General features: G+C 47.0%; 2 protein-coding genes across 3 annotated transcripts in view; one reads left to right on the top strand and one right to left on the bottom strand.

Annotated features, from left to right (window-relative positions):
• LOC135056977 (zinc finger protein ZFP2-like) overlaps window positions 1–12,358 on the bottom strand; it is a 56,820-nt gene extending 44,462 nt beyond the window's left edge. For both annotated transcript variants that reach the window (XM_063962793.1, XM_063962794.1), the window contains exons 1-2: window positions 12,229–12,358; window positions 4,391–4,539 (exon numbers count right to left, since the gene is read on the bottom strand). In XM_063962793.1, the coding sequence (XP_063818863.1) occupies window positions 4,391–4,468 (78 nt within the window). In that variant the 5' untranslated portion in view covers window positions 4,469–4,539; window positions 12,229–12,358. The remainder of the gene's footprint in view (window positions 1–4,390; window positions 4,540–12,228) is intronic.
• The window catches only part of LOC135056945 (uncharacterized), a 904,883-nt gene that overhangs the window by 523,162 nt on the left and 367,782 nt on the right, over window positions 1–13,939 (top strand). The gene's annotated exons all lie outside the window — the stretch shown is intronic.

Here is a 13,939-nt window from a genome sequence, read left to right as displayed (position 1 = left end):
CCTATCACAAGTACTCACCTAGCCCGCCTCTCTGACGAACCACCACTCTCCCACCCCCCCTCCCTCTCCTTTCTTGCCCACACTCTTCTTCTCTCTCCTCTTATCAGAACCTTTCTTATTATTTTCTTTATATGATCGTTTGATGTTTAAACATAAAAAATTGTGATGGTCGAGTCATGCATACATTGGGTATCGTCACATTATGCCTTTGTCGCTGTAATTTTCGGTTACTCCCTAGGGGATAACTTGTATGTGATTAAGCATTTACTTGGAGCTATCATCTCCTGTTTGTTCTGTACTTGCATGCTCGACTTTTCTTTAATAAAAATATTAATAAAAAAAAAAAAAAAAAACCCTGTCCTCGTTGTGCAGGAGGAACTGGAATGACTACTCCTGACTGAAGCAATTTCTGAACTGCCTCTTGCAAATCACTGTCCTTCGTCTCTACCCGAGACGAGCTGGTACAAAAAAAAAAAAACCTTTCGAGGAGGGTGCTTCTTGAAGGCAAAAGCATAACCTAAAGACACTGCTTCCAGCATCCAGGCATCTGTCGTAGAAGTCAGCCCCCCCACCCACCCTGGACTCCCCCAAGTGGAGGCCCGCACCATCAGGCTGATGGCTTATTATCTATTTTACCAACCGGTCCACTGGTAGCCCTGAGTGGGATTCGAACACCGGTCTGCATGGTTTATACTATGGGGCATTAGTCCACTAGGCCATGAGAGCTATACCATTGGGCCGTTGGTTTTACTATTCTAAATACTCGTTATAGCTAAAGAAATTCTGAATAAATCCTATGTCTCTCCTTATAGGTACTAATGTATACAACATGTATTTATATTGTTATTCGATCTAGTTTGAGTGTTGCTATTTGGTTATATATGCTGTACTTATATCCATTGGTGTACAATTCCTATTATTACACCTTCTGATGAAACAGTTGTTTGGGTTAACGGAGAAATGCGTTAAGGACCCGCTACGCTGCTGATATTAGCTTCTGCACAGTACTTATCCACCGCCACAGCCGTCTCACCAGTGGCACCCGCTACAGCCCTCTGGCCGAGAGATGAGCCCTCCCTCACACGAGCTGATAGCGCCGCTCCCACACCAAAATCACGGATCCTGTGTGCGGATCATTGGTCTCACTGAGACCACACTGGAACCAGTGGTGAGCTAACAAATCTCTAGGCGGATGGGGAGGTGGTAGCATAGCGCACTCTCCACGGCCACAGCTCAGCTTAGCAGCTATTATAAAAGCATTTGAATTCAATTCACAATAAGACTCTCTTGAGATTCATTAATGTGTGCTGTGAGTACTTAGTGGACTACCACTTGAACTATATTCTGTATACGGACTGACTGTTGGTCTATTAGGTGATTCAAATACATATTTTACATAAGTGCTCTCTTGTGATATTTTAGTGTCATAGTTTTCCTATTAGTATAGATATAAGTGATGTCACTGTGACACTCCCAGATCCCCTCACCTCCCCAGTTATGTCCTTGTATTATCCCTATAGATATAAGTGATGTCACTATGACACTCCCAGATTTCCTCACCTCCCCAGCCATGTCCCTGTATTATTACTATAGATATAAGTGATGTCACTGTGACGCTTCCATATACCCTCACCTCCCCAGTCATGTAACTGTATTATTACTATAGATATAAGTGATGTCACTATGACACTCCCAGATTTCCTCATCCTCCCCAGTCATGTCTCTGTATTATTACTATATATAAAAGTGATGTCACTGTGACACTCCCAGGTCCCTCACCTTCCCAGTCATGTCCGTGTATTATTACTATAGATATGTGATATCACTGTGACGCTCCCAGATCCCCTCACCTCCCCAGTCATGTCCCTGTATTATTACTATAGATATAAGTGATGTCACTGTGCACTCTCAGATTTCCTCACCTCTTCAGTCATGTCTCTGTATTATTACTATATATATATATATATATATATATATATATATATATATGTGTGTGTGTGTAATATATATATATATATATATATTATACACACATAAGTGATGTCATTGTGACATTCCCAGATCCCTCACCTCCCCAGCCACGTCTCTGTATTATTACTATATATATATATATATATATATATATATATAAATATATATATATATATAAAAGTGATGTCATTGTGACACTCCCAGATCCCTCACCTCCCCAGTCATGTCCCTGTATTATTACTATAGATATAAGTGATGTCCCTGTGCACTCTCAGATTTCCTCACCTCTTCAGTTATGACTCTGTATTATTACTATACATATATATATATATATATATATATATATATATATATGTGTGTGTGTGTAATATATATATATATATATATATATATATATATATATACACACATAAGTGATGTCATTGTGACACTCCCAGATCCCTCACCTCCCCAGCCACGTATCTGTATTATTGCTATATATATATATAAAAAGTGATGTCATTGTGACACTCCCAGATCCCTCACCTTCCCAGCCATGTCTCTGTATTATTACTATAATATATATATATATATATATATTATATATATATAGTATATAGTGATGTCATTGTGACACTCCCAGATCCCTCACCTCCCCCAGTCATGTCCCCTGCATTAGTTACTATAGATATAAGCGATGTCACTGTGACGCTCCCTGAGATCCCCTCACCTCTCCAGTCATGTCCCTGTATTATTACTATAGACATAGGCGTGCGCAGCTGATTTTATTAGGGGGTGCACGGCCGGAGGGGCGTGTTTAACACCAACTTTGGGCGTGTCTAGCACTGCCCTGGGACATGTCTAGCACTATTTCACATTCCCTCAGTAAAATCACATAGCTTAATCTAATTTCTCCCTAGTTCTTAATAAAGTAAATATAATCCACCCCAGAGAAATAAAATATAATAGTGCGACCATCAGCTGGTACTGACTGCCTGCTATGGCATAACCCTTAGTCCTAGCTGCTACTGCACCCTATTGCTGCTTACACTTCCTCAACCTATCCCTGACCCAGTGGCGGGACTAGAGAGTGGTGAGCCTAGGTGCATACATATTCCTCTCCCTGCCACACACCCCACCCATTGCACCCCCCAGCACCAACACCCTGGTTTTGAGTGGGCCACTCTGAAAAGTATGGGAGATTTAGGGGGGCGAACATTTGGGTTTTAATATAACACAAGTAAAGTTTAAAATTTACTTATGTGCAATCAGAACCCTCGTTGGCAGGACACCAGCATTTGTCATGTATGTCCCCATGCTCACCAGTTAACCCTTATTCACATTATGCCACACAGTATGAGACAAAATTCACATTACGCTACACGGTATGAGTGGAAATTCACATTATGCCACATAGTATGAGCCAGATACAGATTACGCCATACAATATGAGCGGAAATTCACATTACGCCACATGGTATGAGCCAAATACAGAGTATTTCACACAGTATGAGTGGAAATTCACATTACGCCACATGGTATCGGCAAAAATTTACATTACGCCACACGGTATGAGCCGAATTCACATTATGCCACATAGTATGAGCCAGATACAGATTACGCCACACAGTATGAGTGGAAATTTACATTACGCCACACGGTATGAGCCGAATTCACATTATGCCACATGGTATGCCCCAGCAGTGCAGGGTACCCTTAAAGCCCCACTCAGGAAACTACTAATAAACAGCTAATATATTTTTATAACCCTTCTTCTCTTTAATTTTTTTTCCGGAGTACACATAAAGATCTTATATACTTTTTTTTTGGGGGGGGGGGGGGGGGGGGCAGCTTCATGTACACAGTACATATATGTATACAAAGTCAAACAGACAGTATGTATATTGCCCCTGTCTTTCCTCTACAGGAGCAGGCTCAGCTGCAGCACTGCAGTTAACTTACTTTAGTCACTGACTGAGCGGTGACAGTTACTTTCTCAGTCTCAGCTGAACCGTCTGCTGAGCTGAATTTGTCCTCGGGTCCGTGACTCCTCCTGATTGAAAGGAACGCTGTGCGGCTGTGGTGGCACTCAATGGAGAGAGAGCGGGAAGGGTGGGTGGCATGACCTCCTGTCACACCGCGTGGCGGAGCTGGGAGGAGGTTTTTACTTCAGTCATTCACCCACTGCCGAGTGTAGCCGCGCTGGTCAGTCCCCTCCCAGACAATCAGTCTGTCCTGACTGTGCGGTGGGGCAGGGCAGGGTGGCGCAGCAGGAGAAGGAGGAGGAACAGGCATGGAGCATGAGACGTTCACTGTGGTGCAGGCGTGCAGGGGGTGCCGGACATTAGGGGGTGCCTGTGCGCACCAGGCACCCCCCCGTTCGCACGCCTATGACTATAGATACGAGTGATGTCACTGTGACACTCCCAGATCCCCTCACCTCTCCAGTCAGCAGGTAGATGATCTCCAGGGTGATATTTATTATCCTCTCAGTCCTGTGACTCCCGGCCGTGTCCATGCTTAGCGATAGATAAGAATAGAGAACATGTGACGTGTAATAAAGACTCTGGTTCCTCACAGCTGTAGTGTCTAGGAATAAATACAATACATATATCACACATGACAGAGAACACATGTAACACAGATACATTACAGTCCATGACAAGTCAGACCCTCCCCCCCCCCCCCCCGCAGCCACAGATCCCTGTTTAGCGTTTCTCAGAGGTTCCTGTAACCCAACCCCATAAGGCTCCTCAGAGTCACAAAGCCCTATATTGTATTTGCAAGGGGATGCGGTGCACTCATTTGGGTTCCTGATCAGGTTACAGGGAAAATGACACCAAAAACATTTTTAAAAAATCAGGTCGACCCTTTGATTCATAAACAGAGGAGATTACACAGGAGAGCAGACGGGGTGTAGATGTGGGGAGAGGGGAACTAAAGTAGGAAATCTGGGTGTACAGCGGAGGGTGACCACTCATTACTGTTATTATTACTGTGCTGCTATAGTAACAGGACACCACATGCCGCTCCACCTGCATCATCATCATCATCATCATAATAATAACACCACAAACTGCTCCCCTGTATAATAATAAGAATTACAGGACACCACAAGCCGATCCCCCTGTATAAATAAGATTTTACTTACCGATAAATCTATTTCTCGGAGTATGCTGGGGTTCCTGAAAGGACCATGGGGAATAGCGGCTCCGCAGGAGACAGGGCACAAAAAGTAAAGCTTTTCCAGATCAGGTGGTGTGCACTGGCTCCTCCCCCTATGACCCTCCTCCAGACTCCAGTTAGGTACTGTGCCCGGACGAGCGTACACAATAAGGGAGGATTTTGAATCCCGGGTAAGACTCATACCAGCCACACCAATCACACCGTACAACCTGTGATCTAAACCCAGTTAACAGTATGATAACAGCGGAGCCTCTGAAAGATGGCTTCCTTCAACAATAACCCGAATTAGTTAACAATAACTATGTACAATTTATGCAGATAATCCGCACTTGGGATGGGCGCCCAGCATCCACTACGGACTCCGAGAAATAGATTTATCGGTAAGTAAAATCTTATTTTCTCTATCGTCCTAGTGGATGCTGGGGTTCCTGAAAGGACCATGGGGATTATACCAAAGCTCCCAAACGGGCGGGAGAGTGCGGATGACTCTGCAGCACCGAATGAGAGAACTCCAGGTCCTCCTTAGCCAGAGTATCAAATTTGTAAAATTTTACAAACGTGTTCTCCCCTGACCACGTAGCTGCTCGGCAAAGTTGTAATGCCGAGACCCCTCGGGCAGCCGCCCAAGATGAGCCCACCTTCCTTGTGGAGTGGGCCTTTACAGATTTAGGCTGTGGCAGGCCTGCCACAGAATGTGCAAGTTGGATTGTGCTACAGATCCAACGAGCAATCGTCTGCTTAGACGCAGGAGCACCCATCTTGTTGGGTGCATACAATATAAACAACGAGTCAGATTTTCTGACTCCAGCTGTCCTTGCAATATATATTTTTAATGCTCTGACAACGTCCAGTAACTTGGAGTCCTCCAAGTCACTTGTAGCCGCAGGCACTACAATAGGCTGGTTCAGATGAAATGCTGACACCACCTTAGGGAGAAAATGCGGACGAGTCCGCAGTTCTGCCCTGTCCGAATGGAAAATCAGATATGGGCTTTTGTAAGATAAAGCTGCCAATTCTGATACTCTCCTGGCAGAAGCCAGGGCTAGAAGCATGGTCACTTTCCAAGTGAGATATTTCAAATCCACCTTTTTTAGTGGTTCAAACCAATGAGATTTTAGAAAGTCCAAAACCACATTGAGATCCCACGGTGCCACTGGAGGCACCACAGGAGGCTGTATATGCAGCACTCCCTTAACAAAGGTCTGGACTTCAGGGACTGAAGCCAATTCTTTTTGAAAGAAAATTGACAGGGCCGAAATTTGAACCTTAATAGATCCCAATTTGAGACCCATAGACAATCCTGATTGCAGGAAATGTAGGAATCGACCCAGTTGAAATTCCTCCGTCGGAGCACTCCGATCTTCGCACCACGCAACATATTTCCGCCAAATTCGGTGATAATGTTGCACGGTTACTTCCTTCCTTGCTTTAATCAAAGTAGGAATGACTTCTTCCGGCATGCCTTTTTCCTTTAGGATCCGGCGTTCAACCGCCATGCCGTCAAACGCAGCCGCGGTAAGTCTTGAAACAGACAGGGACCCTGCTGAAGCAAGTCCCTCCTTAGAGGTAGAGGCCACGGATCTTCCGTGATCATCTCTTGAAGTTCCGGGTACCAAGTCCTTCTTGGCCAATCCGGAACCACTAGTATCGTTCTTACGCCTCTTTGCCGTATAATTCTCAATACTTTTGGTATGAGAGGCAGAGGAGGAAACACATACACCGACTGGTACACCCAAGGCGTTACCAGCGCGTCCACAGCTATTGCCTGCGGATCTCTTGACCTGGCGCAATACCTGTCCAGTTTTTTGTTGAGGCGAGACGCCATCATGTCCACCATTGGTCTTTCCCAACGGGTTACCAGCATGTGGAAGACTTCTGGATGAAGTCCCCACTCTCCCGGGTGAAGATCGTGTCTGCTGAGGAAGTCTGCTTCCCAGTTGTCCACTCCCGGGATGAACACTGCTGACAGTGCTATCACATGATTCTCTGCCCAGCGAAGAATCCTTGCAGCTTCTGCCATTGCACTCCTGCTTCTTGTGCCGCCCTGTCTGTTCACATGGGCGACTGCCATGATGTTGTCCGACTGGATCAACACCGGTTTTCCCTGAAGCAGAGGTTCTGCCTGGCTTAGAGCATTGTATATTGCTCTTAGTTCCAGAATGTTTATGTGAAGAGACGTTTCCAGGCTCGTCCATACTCCCTGGAAGTTTCTTCCTTGTGTGACTGCTCCCCAGCCTCTCAGGCTGGCGTCCGTGGTCACCAGGATCCAATCCTGTATGCCGAATCTGCGGCCCTCCAATAGATGAGGACTCTGCAACCACCACAGAAGAGACACCCTTGTCCTTGGAGACAGGGTTATCCGTAGGTGCATCTGAAGATGCGACCCTGACCATTTGTCCAACAGATCCCTTTGGAAAATTCTTGCGTGGAATCTGCCGAATGGAATTGCTTCGTAAGAAGCCACCATTTTTCCCAGGACTCTTGTGCACTGATGTACAGACACCTTTCCTGGTTTTAGGAGGTTCCTGACAAGCTCGGATAACTCCTTGGCTTTTTCCTCCGGGAGAAAAACCTTTTTCTGAACCGTGTCCAGAATCATCCCTAGGAACAGCAGACGAGTTGTCGGCATTAACTGGGATTTTGGAATATTCAGAATCCACCCGTGCTGTTTTAGCACTTCTTGAGACAGTGCTAATCCCATCTCTAGCTGTTCTCTGGACCTTGCCCTTATTAGGAGATCGTCCAAGTATGGGATAATTAATATGCCTTTTCTTCGAAGAAGAATCATCATCTCGGCCATTACCTTTGTAAAGACCCGAGGTGCCGTGGACAATCCGAACGGCAGCGTCTGAAACTGATAGTGACAGTTTTGTACAACGAACCTGAGGTACCCCTGGTGTGAGGGGTAAATTGGAACGTGGAGATACGCATCCTTGATGTCCAAGGATACCATAAAGTCCCCCTCTTCCAGGTTCGCTATCACTGCTCTGAGTGACTCCATCTTGAACTTGAACTTCTTTATGTACAGGTTCAAGGACTTCAGATTTAGAATAGGCCTTACCGAGCCATCCGGCTTCGGTACCACAAAAAGAGTGGAATAATACCCCTTCCCTTGTTGTAGAAGAGGTACCTTGACTATCACCTGCTGAGAGTACAGCTTGTGAATGGCTTCCAAAACCGTCTCCCTTTCGGAGGGGGACGTTGGTAAAGCAGACTTCAGGAAACGGCGAGGTGGATCTGTCTCTAATTCCAACCTGTACCCTTGAGATATTATCTGCAGGATCCAGGGATCTACCTGCGAGTGAGCCCACTGCGCGCTGTAATTTTTGAGACGACCGCCCACCGTCCCCGAGTCCGCTTGAGAAGCCCCAGCGTCATGCTGAGGCTTTTGTAGAAGCCGGGGAGGGCTTCTGTTCCTGGGAAGGAGCTGCCTGTTGCTGTCTCTTCCCTCGACCTCTGCCTCGTGGCAGATATGAATAGCCCTTTGCTCTCTTATTTTTAAAGGAACGAAAGGGCAGCGGTTGAAAAGTCGGTGCCTTTTTCTGTTGGGGAGTGACTTGAGGTAGAAAGGTGGATTTCCCGGCTGTAGCCGTGGCCACCAAATCTGATAGACCGACTCCAAATAACTCCTCCCCTTTATACGGCAAAACTTCCATATGCCGTTTTGAATCCGCATCGCCTGTCCACTGTCGCGTCCATAAAGCTCTTCTGGCCGAAATGGACATAGCACTTACCCGTGATGCCAGTGTGCAGATATCCCTCTGTGCATCACGCATATAAAGAAATGCATCCTTTATTTGTTCTAACGACAGTAAAATATTGTCCCTGTCCAGGGTATCAATATTTTCAATCAGGGACTCTGACCAAACTACCCCAGCACTGCACATCCAGGCAGTCGCTACAGCTGGTCGTAGTATAACACCTGCATGTGTGTATATACTTTTTTGGATATTTTCCATCCTCCTATCTGATGGATCTTTAAGTGCGGCCGTCTCAGGAGAGGGTAACGCCACTTGTTTAGATAAGCGTGTTAGCGCCTTGTCCACCCTAGGAGGTGTTTCCCAGCGCTCCCTAACCTCTGGCGGGAAAGGGTATAATGCCAATAATTTCTTTGAAATTATCAGCTTTTTATCAGGGGCAACCCACGCTTCATTACACACGTCATTTAATTCTTCTGATTCAGGAAAAACTATAGGTAGTTTTTTCACACCCCACATAATACCCTGTTTAGTGGTACCTGTAGTATCAGCTAAATGTAACGCCTCCTTCATTGCCAAAATCATATAACGTGTGGCCCTACTGGAAAATACGGTTGATTCGTCACCGTCACCACTGGAGTCAGTGCCTGTGTCTGGGTCTGTGTCGACCGACTGAGGCAAAGGGCTTTTCACAGCCCCTGACGGTGTTTGAGTCGCCTGGACAGGCACTAATTGATTGTCCGGCCGTCTCATGTCGTCAAACGACTGCTTTAGCGTGTTGACACTATCCCGTAGTTCCATAAATAAAGGCATCCATTCTGGTGTCGACATCCTCATATTTGGCAATTGCTCCGCCTCCACACCAATATCGTCCTCATACATGTCGACACACACGTACCGACACACAGCAGACACACAGGGAATGCTCCTAACGAAGACAGGACCCACTAGCCCTTTGGGGAGACAGAGGGAGAGTTTGCCAGCACACACCAAAAGCGCTATATATATATCAGGGATAGCCTTATAATAAGTGCTCCCTTATAGCTGCTTTGTTATATCAAAATATCGCCATAAATTTGCCCCCCCCTCTCTGTTTTACCCTGTTTCTGTAGTGCAGTGCAGGGGAGAGACTTGGGAGCCGTCCTGACCAGCGGAGCTGTGAGAGGAAATGGCGCCGTGTGCTGAGGAGATAGGCCCCGCCCCTTTTCTGGCGGGCTCGTCTCCCGCTATTTAGAGAAATCAGGCAGGGGTTAAATATCTCCATATAGCCTCTGGGGGCTATATGTGAGGTATTTTTAGCCTTTATATAGGTTACATTTGCCTCCCAGGGCGCCCCCCCCCAGCGCCCTGCACCCTCAGTGACCGCGTGTGAAGTGTGCTGAGAGGAAAATGGCGCACAGCTGCAGTGCTGTGCGCTACCTTTAGAAGACTGCAGGAGTCTTCAGCCGCCGATTCTGGACCTCTTCTGACTTCAGCATCTGCAAGGGGGCCGGCGGCGCGGCTCCGGTGACCATCCAGGCTGTACCTGTGATCGTCCCTCTGGAGCTTGATGTCCAGTAGCCAAGAAGCCAATCCATCCTGCACGCAGGTGAGTTGACTCCTTCTCCCCTCAGTCCCTCGCTGCAGTGATCCTGTTGCCAGCAGGAATCACTGTAAAATAAAAAACCTAGCTAAACTCTTTCTAAGCAGCTCTTTAGGAGAGCCACCTAGATTGCACCCTTCTCGGCCGGGCACAAAAATCTAACTGGAGTCTGGAGGAGGGTCATAGGGGGAGGAGCCAGTGCACACCACCTGATCTGGAAAAGCTTTACTTTTTGTGCCCTGTCTCCTGCGGAGCCGCTATTCCCCATGGTCCTTTCAGGAACCCCAGCATCCACTAGGACGATAGAGAAATAATAATAACAACAACAGGACACCAAAGGCTGCTCCCTCTGTATAATAAAAATAACAGGACACCACAGACTGCTCCACCTGTATAATAATAATACAGAGAAAAGGGGGGGGGGGGGGGGTGTTGTAGGTGCACTATCTCTAGCATTACTGATATCATACAGCTTAGCACAGTGGTCTCCAACCTTAATTGGGGTGTGAGCTACTTTCAGAAAATAATACCTCTGAAGGAGCTACCCCCTCCACCCAATGCGCGGGCGTTTCTGCAAAAGTGGTTGTGGCCTCACAAAAGTGGGTGTGGCCTCACAACTGCAAGTAAGCGCAACGGAATATGCTGCACTATATAAGAAACTGTTAATAAATAAATAAGTAATGCGCCCACCCCCCCCCCCCCCGCGTAGTGCCAGATACACAAATAATGCCCCCAGCAGTGCCAGATACACAAATAATGCCCCCCAGCAGTGCCAGATACACAAATAATGCCCCCCAGCAGTGCCAGATACACAAATAAAACCCCTCAGCAGTGCCAGATACACAAATAATGCCCCCCAGCAGTGCCAGATACACAAATAATGCCCCCCAGCAGTGCCAGATACAAATAAAACCCCTCAGCAGTGCTAGATACACAAATAATTCCCCCCAGCAGTGCCAGATACACAAATAATGCCCCCAGCAGTGCCAGATACACAAATAATGCCCCCCAGCAGTGCCAGATACACAAATAATGCCCCTCAGCAGTGCCAGATACACAAATAATGCCCCCCAGCAGTGCCAGATACACAAATAATGCCCCCAGCAGTGCCAGATACACAAATAATGCCCCTCAGCAGTGACAGATACACAAATAATGTCCCTCAGCAGTGCCAGGTACACAAATAATGCCCCTCAGCAGTGACAGATACACAAATAATGCCCCCAGCAGTGCCACATACACAAATAATGCCCCCCAGCAGTGCCATATACACAAATAATGCCCCCAGCAGTGCCAGATACACAGGGCATGATTATGTGTAGTGAGAAGGATTAAGGAATAGGTGAGAAAAGAGTGTTATGGGGTGAATTAATTCCCTGTGATGCTCTGGGGTCGGTTGGCTGTGGTGGTTTGGGGGATCTCGTGCCCTAGGTATGTACCCCCATAGTGTTAGGTACTGCAGTAGAGTGCCGTGGGGCTGCAGCTACATGCATTGATCAATACATAAGCAAACTCCACTATTTATTATGTAGCTGTATGATATCAGTAATGCTAGAGATACTGCACCTACAACACCCCACCCACCACCCTTTTCTCTGTAGAACTACAAGTCTCAGCAGGTAGCACCTCACATCACTAGCAGCTATAGGTGTGCAGTCTTAAGGACCCTCCCTAATAAAATAATAACAGGACACCACAGGCTGCTCCTCCTGTATAAAAAATAATTACAGGACACCACAGGCTGCTCCCCCTGTATAGTATTAATAACAGGACACCACAGGCAGCTCCCCCTGTATAGTAAGACGCCATTACCTGATCACGACGTACACTGGGAGGCTGCAGCAACCGATGGAAACTCACTTCCTGTGTGTGGAACGCATAGGCCGGAACTAAGGAATGAAGGAATGATTGGCACAGGCTGCTTCCTGGAGACTGACTCCTCCCCTCCTACACCCGGACCACAGCACAGCCCTCTGTAATGAATATTACAATACATGTCCTCAGTGCCGGAGCCCGGCGGCCATTTTCTTGTAGACCAGTCCGGCAGCTAAAGCAGCAACAGGTTCCCTGGCCGTGTAGTGACGTCTGGAGCGGCGGCCATTTTCCCCTGGTCTGAGCTCCGCCTTCCTTCTATCATTTCCACGAGGCAGCAGGAGCAGAGAGCAGCCATTGCTGTGTCTGGCAGCAGGTCATGATATTATTATTATTATTATTATTATTATTATTATTATTATTCTATAGGCTGAGCAGCTCTGGTGTCAGGTTGCTGTACTACATGGGGAGCAGCCTCTGGTGCCTTGTTATAGTGCAGCTGGAGCAGCCTCTGGTGCTGCATTATCACTGTACACAGGGCATGTATGTAATATGTGTGTATATAGGGGGTAGAGCGTCTGGAGATAATGGTTGGTGACCCCTCCCGCTACACACAGAGACACGTTCCCCCCACACCCCGACCTCAGCAGCTGCAGCGCCCATACTTACTCTCACCTCAGTGTCAGCAGGCACAGGGTCACATGATGTACATTGCATTTATCATTGTCTTTATCTCTCCCGAGTCCCGGCTGTGATTTCTCTGACGTCTGTCTCTGGCATTGCATGCACAGAGCGCTTACACTTCTTACACAGCGCAGTGCCATAGCTAGTAATGTGCCCCCTAATGCCCCAGGACCGCCCTGTACCTATCTGCAGTGCCATAACTAGTAATGTGCCCCCTAATGCCCCAGGACCACCCTGTACCTATCTGCAGTGCCATGGCTAGTAATGTGCCCACTAATGCCCCAGGACCTGCCTGTACCTATCTGCATTAGGTGCATTATGTGTAACTGGCACTAATAGGGACATTATATGTATCTGGCACTACTGGGGGAATTATGTGTACCTGGCACTACTAGGAGAATTATGTGCATCTTTCACTACCAGGGGAATTATGTGTATCTGGCACTACTAGGGGAATTATGTGTACGTGGCACTGCTAGGGAAATTATGTGTACCTGGCACTACTAGGGGCATTATGTGTAACTGGCACTACTAGGGGCATTATGTGTACATGGCACTACTAGGGGCATTATGTGTACCTGGCACTACTAGGGGCATTATGTGTACCTGGCACTACTAGGGGCATTATGTGTACCTGGCACTACTAGGGGCATTATGTGTAACTGGCACTACTAGGGGCATTATGTGTAACTGGCACTACTAGGGGCATTATGTGTAACTGGCACTACTAGGGGCATTATGGGTATCTTGCACTACTAGGGGCATTTTGTGTATCTTGCACTACTAGGGGCATTATGTGTATCTGGCTCTACTAGGGGAATTATTTGTACCTGGCACTACTAGCGGATTTATGTTTACATTTCACTACTAGGGGCATTATGTGTATCTGGCACTACTAGAGGAATTATGTGTATGTGGCACTAATAGGTGAATTATGTGTATGTGGCACTAATAGGTGAATTATGTGTATGTGGCACTACTATGGGCATATATATTTCTCTGACGTTCTAGTGGATGCTGGGACTCC

The sequence above is a fragment of the Pseudophryne corroboree genome, chromosome 3 (genome assembly GCF_028390025.1).
Source record: "Pseudophryne corroboree isolate aPseCor3 chromosome 3, aPseCor3.hap2, whole genome shotgun sequence".
Taxonomy (NCBI): domain Eukaryota; kingdom Metazoa; phylum Chordata; class Amphibia; order Anura; family Myobatrachidae; genus Pseudophryne; species Pseudophryne corroboree.
The sequence above is the reverse complement of the archived record's forward strand: the minus strand, read 5'-3'. Positions and strand labels throughout refer to the sequence as shown.